This window comes from Nanorana parkeri, unplaced genomic scaffold (genome assembly GCF_000935625.1).
Source record: "Nanorana parkeri isolate BGI_ZX_2015 unplaced genomic scaffold, ASM93562v1 scaffold10, whole genome shotgun sequence".
Classification (NCBI taxonomy): domain Eukaryota; kingdom Metazoa; phylum Chordata; class Amphibia; order Anura; family Dicroglossidae; genus Nanorana; species Nanorana parkeri.
The window spans coordinates 4,548,148-4,552,774 of NW_017306278.1; the positions used below are offsets into that span (position 1 = coordinate 4,548,148).

A 4,627-nucleotide genomic window follows, 5' to 3' on the forward strand; every position below is an offset into this window, starting at 1 on the left:
AAATTTTTTATTATAGAGTCAGACTCCGGGCAAACAGCAAAACACACGGAAGGGATACATATAAGGGGACCACTTATCCTCCCAAAGCATTTGTATTTCTTTCCATCCAGTCCTGAGGTTTACACAGCTCTGCCACACAGAGACCTGATCTTTCTCTTGTGCAATTAAGTAACAATTACAGGCCGGGGCATCCCCATAATAATTAGTCAATTAGCCAATCATTAGTGTAGCGCTAAAAGCCTCACGGTATTCGGACCCAAATAGTGTATTAAATAAACGTATGTAGTTGTGAAACTTTGTGCCAGTGAAATCTTTATATAACTCAACACATTACTAATTGTATATATCTAAATATTAAACATACTATAAAAAAATCTCTTTGTGAATGAAAACCCCGTGCTTAAGTCAATGTGTGAAAAGTACAAATAAAATTGTCTACAATGTTTCATCCAAAGAACACAAATTTATTTGTATTTTTCACACATTGATTTAAAGGAGAACTATGAGGGGGGGTTGCTTTTCACTCACCTAATAGTTCTAGCCGACCTGTGACAATGAGACTGTCACAGGTCGGCTCAGTAGATCGGGAGGTGAGGGAACACATACCGGTGTTCGCTCACTTCTCGATCCTGTCACGGCTCTCTGCCGTGACAGGGGAGGGGCTGGATTCCCCCCTCCCCGCTCCGATCCGCCAGCGCTGACTGGCGGAACGGACAGGGGAGGGGGCGGGTACAGCTCAGTATAGCGCGAGCTACAGCAATAAAATTGTATTCTTTGGATGAAACATTGTAGACAATTTTATTTGTATTTTTCACACATTGACTTAAGCACGGGGTTTTCATTCACAAAGAGATTTTATAGTATGTTTAATATTTAGATATATACAATTAGTAATGTGTTGAGTTATATAAAGATTTCACTGACACAAAGTTTCACAACTACATACATTTATCTAATACACTATTTGGGTCCGAATACCGTGAGGCTTTTAGCGCTACACTAATGATTCATAATCCGTTGAGGCTCACCGCCCGAGTTATAGCAGCTTCTGGCCACTCCGGTTTTTCCTATTTTTTTTAGTCCCGAAGCGCAAGTTTGTTTGTGATTTATCATCCCCATAATAAGGCGACATCTCATTAGGGGGTGCTGCAGGTGTTGGGGGGGGAGGTGTGTCAGCCAGTGTCACTGACCTAATGTGATCTTGCATAACCGACCACAGATAGAAAGAGAAGAGGTTTGATTACTCTTTCCACTCTCGTCCCCCTCAATATGGAAGCAGCAGACTAATTGACTTCCATGACCTGGATGCAGGTAAGTACGTGAATGGATTAGGATTTACCTAGCACAGGCAGGAAATTAAAAAGAGAGCTCGGCTCGCTGCCGTCACCAAATCACTGTAAACCGCCTGAGACACTTCTTACCCAAATACCGCGGATTTTAACATGAAAGGAAGAAAAACGCCGAACGTCTCTGAGGGCTCATTCACAGGTTTGCATTGCGGCTTGATGTACGAGCCGAGCATGAGTACGACTCGAACATCGGCAGTTCATGTGTTCGCCGAACACACGGACTATCAGGGCATTTGGCGGGCTGTTCGCCTGCCAAGCGCCCCCCACGAGGCACTGCACACCGCACAGTGCCTTGTGAGCCCTGATTGGGTAAAGCCTTGCACCTGACCACAGGTCAGGTGCAAGACTTTACCCAATCAGGGCCCAATAGTCTGTAAGAGCCATGATTGGGCAAAGTCATGATGACTTTGCCCAATCACAGCTCACCTGTCAGATGCTGTACAACTGTAAACAGTTGGGGGGAGCTAGCTGTCACCGCTAGCTCTGCCCAATTGTTTATACGTTGCCGACATCTGTCAGAATGCTATTATGCGGAAGGTTTTTTAACATTAATATTTCTATTTATTTTTTATTGTTTTATTTTTTATTTTGTCGTCGTCGTGGACAACACTGGACGTCGTGATTGACCCTGAATTACGTCGGTGGATCCATTTTTTACCCATACATGTCCCCCAGGTCAATACCTGAGTCCCCATACATGTCTCTCAGTGCAGTACCCGAGTCCCCATACATGTCCCCCAGGGCCGTACCCGGATCCCCATACATGTCCCCCAGGGCAGTACCTGGATCCCCATACATGTTCCCCAGGGCAGTACCTAGATCCCCATACATATCCTCCAGGGCAGTCCTCGGATCCCCATACATGTCCTCCAGGGCAGTACCCGAGTCCCCATACATGTCCCCCAGGTCAGTACCCGAGTCCCCATACATGTCCCCCAGGTCAGTACCCGAGTCCCCATACATGTCCTCCAGGGCAGTACCCGAGTCCCCATACATGTCCCCCAGGGCAATACCCGGATCCCAATACATGTCCCCCAAGACAGTACCCGGATCCCCATACATGTCCCCCAGGGCAGTCCTCGGATCCCCATACATGTCCCCCAGGGCAGTACTCGGCCCATCACTAGTTCTAAGTGAAAAACACGTGAAATTGTGAAATAATTCACTGCAATGGAAGCTCGCACGTGTCCTGTGACCATTGCATAGCACCGTGCTTGGATTTCATCAATATTGGCTGATCCCGGAGTTCAGCTATGATGTCTGTGTCTCTCCTGCAGGTTTCTTGTAAAGTACAGAGAGGGATTTCATTTCTAAGATGGAGCATTTCCCGGGCAGACAACGTGCACACAACCAGGAAGAGTTTACTGACTATTTAAACTCCACACAAAACATTGTCTCTATTTTTGGACTGAACTGGGAAGAGTTAGAATCCCCGTCAGGTTTTTATTTTATTGCTGTGGGGGGGGGGGGGGGCACATAAATGCTGGACTTTAAAGCTGACATTTAATCTGATTACATTCTGCCTTCTCTGGTTCCCCCCTCCTCCATCCCTGGATCTCTGTGCTTCTCTATCCAATGCAGGCAGATCATGGCTAGTAAGAGGGGACTCTGGGCAGGAAGTGAGGAATAATCTCCCCAGAGGGGACACAAGCAGCTTCTGCATTCTATATCAAACAAATGGGTAAAGTTTTGGGTGGAGTTCTTCCTTAATACAGAACAGAAGTCCTCAGGGGTCATTCCTGCACTCTCAAGCTGACAGTCTGCATACATCTTCCTCATTGCACATTCATAGGTCCATTCTCAGGGTCTGGTAGTCATTACAATGAGTCAGTATACAGCAGGTACCATGCAATCCTTGTGCTGTGCACATATCACACGACCGAGGGCATGCACTGACCAGCTGTCACATCTGTCACCCTCAGTTTTAGGAAGACCTGTCAGTCAAGTTGAAGAGTGACAACGATTTCTGGTAATATCTTATTAATAAAGGGAGACATATTGTGTTACCCCCCCCCAACCCTCTGTGCAGGAAGCCCCCCAATCTTCCAGGATCCCCTCTCACACCCACGTCTGTGTCACCCGGCCCACGTCACCGGAAGACAGACTTTACATGGAGCTGGGAGTCATCGGAGCGGATTGTGTGTAGGAGGAGGAAGGGATATAAAAAGGACCGAGGGAGCAGGAGGGGGGACACAAGACTAGAAGCAGAGACATACAAGCTGATTCAGACTTTGCAGGCTGAGCCACTGAGGATTAATAGGCACCCTGGGCATAGCTTCCCGCAGCACTGAAAGGGAGCAACCGACCCTGCAGCATTGCACAAGGACAGACCTCCCCGAGCTCTACAGAGAGTATTGCACAGCATCATCTGCTGCTCAACCCAGATTGCACAGCACCTCCTGGGTAGACCATTGCACAGCAGTCTATCTTCCATGCAAACCATCCTGTGCTCTTAGCTCAAAGTAAAGAACTGAAGGGCAAGCTTCACCCCTAAAATCGCTGCGCCACACTGTCTTCATTGCCATTGTACTGCCAAGCATCGATCTGCACAGCACCCTCTGCTCTTAATTGGTGGGATTGCACCTTTGCAAAGACTCGCCGGCTCACAAAAACTAGAGCATCGCACAGCATCCTTTATTGCGCAATCTCCTCTGGTCTGCATTGCACAGCATCCTTCTCTCTGGTCCTCACTGAACAGCATCCTCTGGTGCTCATTGCACATCTTCCTCTGGTGCTCATTGCACATCACCCTCTGGTCCTCATCGCACAGCATCCTCTGGTGCTCATTGCACATCTTCCTCTGGTGCTCATTGAACATCACCCTCTGGTCCTCATCGCACAGCATCCTCTGGTCCTCATTGCACAGCACCCTCTGGTCCTCATTGCACAGCATCCTCACTCTCTCTCCTCCAGGATGTCCATCGTTCAGGCTGAGGACCATCTGTGCACCTACCAGGAGGCCATGCAACAAAGCGCCTTCCTAGAGGAGGAATTTCCTCTGCCCTCTCCCACCAAGGGGGCCCTGCGGAGGCGCCGAGAGAGCCGGCTCCGCTCCCAGCTCCTCTCCTTCGAGGAGATCCGGGAGGTGGAGGAGGAAGGGATCTCTCCCACCGAGGAGGAGAAAGCCAGGAAGTCTTTTCTGCAGTCCCTGGAGAGCCTCAGGAGAAGCTCCAACCACACTCAACTCCGGAAGGACAAACTCAACCACTATAATAAACTCTCATTGGACTCCAGCGATTCGGACTCCACTCTGTGAGGGGGCCCATCTCCACCCTTGC

General features: G+C 48.8%; 1 protein-coding gene across 1 annotated transcript; it reads left to right on the plus strand.

Moving 5' to 3' along the window:
• The first annotated feature begins 1,505 nt into the window (after positions 1-1,505).
• On the plus strand, positions 1,506-4,617 carry LOC108785761. Its single transcript, XM_018554904.1, has 3 exons — positions 1,506-1,643; positions 3,142-3,190; positions 4,019-4,617. The coding sequence occupies exons 1-3, from the start codon at positions 1,506-1,508 to the stop codon at positions 4,603-4,605; spliced, it is 774 nt and encodes a 257-aa protein (XP_018410406.1). The 3' UTR covers positions 4,606-4,617.
• The last annotated feature ends 10 nt before the right edge of the window (positions 4,618-4,627 follow it).

Excerpts from the sequence above, each read along its gene's own strand:
- LOC108785761 (XM_018554904.1), top strand. The coding sequence starts at position 1,506 with ATGTACGAGCCGAGCATGAGTACGACTCGAACATCGGCAGTTCATGTG. Across the intron at positions 1,644-3,141 it reads TGCACACCGCACAGTGCCTT|GTCCATTCTCAGGGTCTGGT; the intron begins GTGAGCCCTGAT and ends GCACATTCATAG. Across the intron at positions 3,191-4,018 it reads AATGAGTCAGTATACAGCAG|CATCCTTCTCTCTGGTCCTC; the intron begins GTACCATGCAAT and ends TGCATTGCACAG.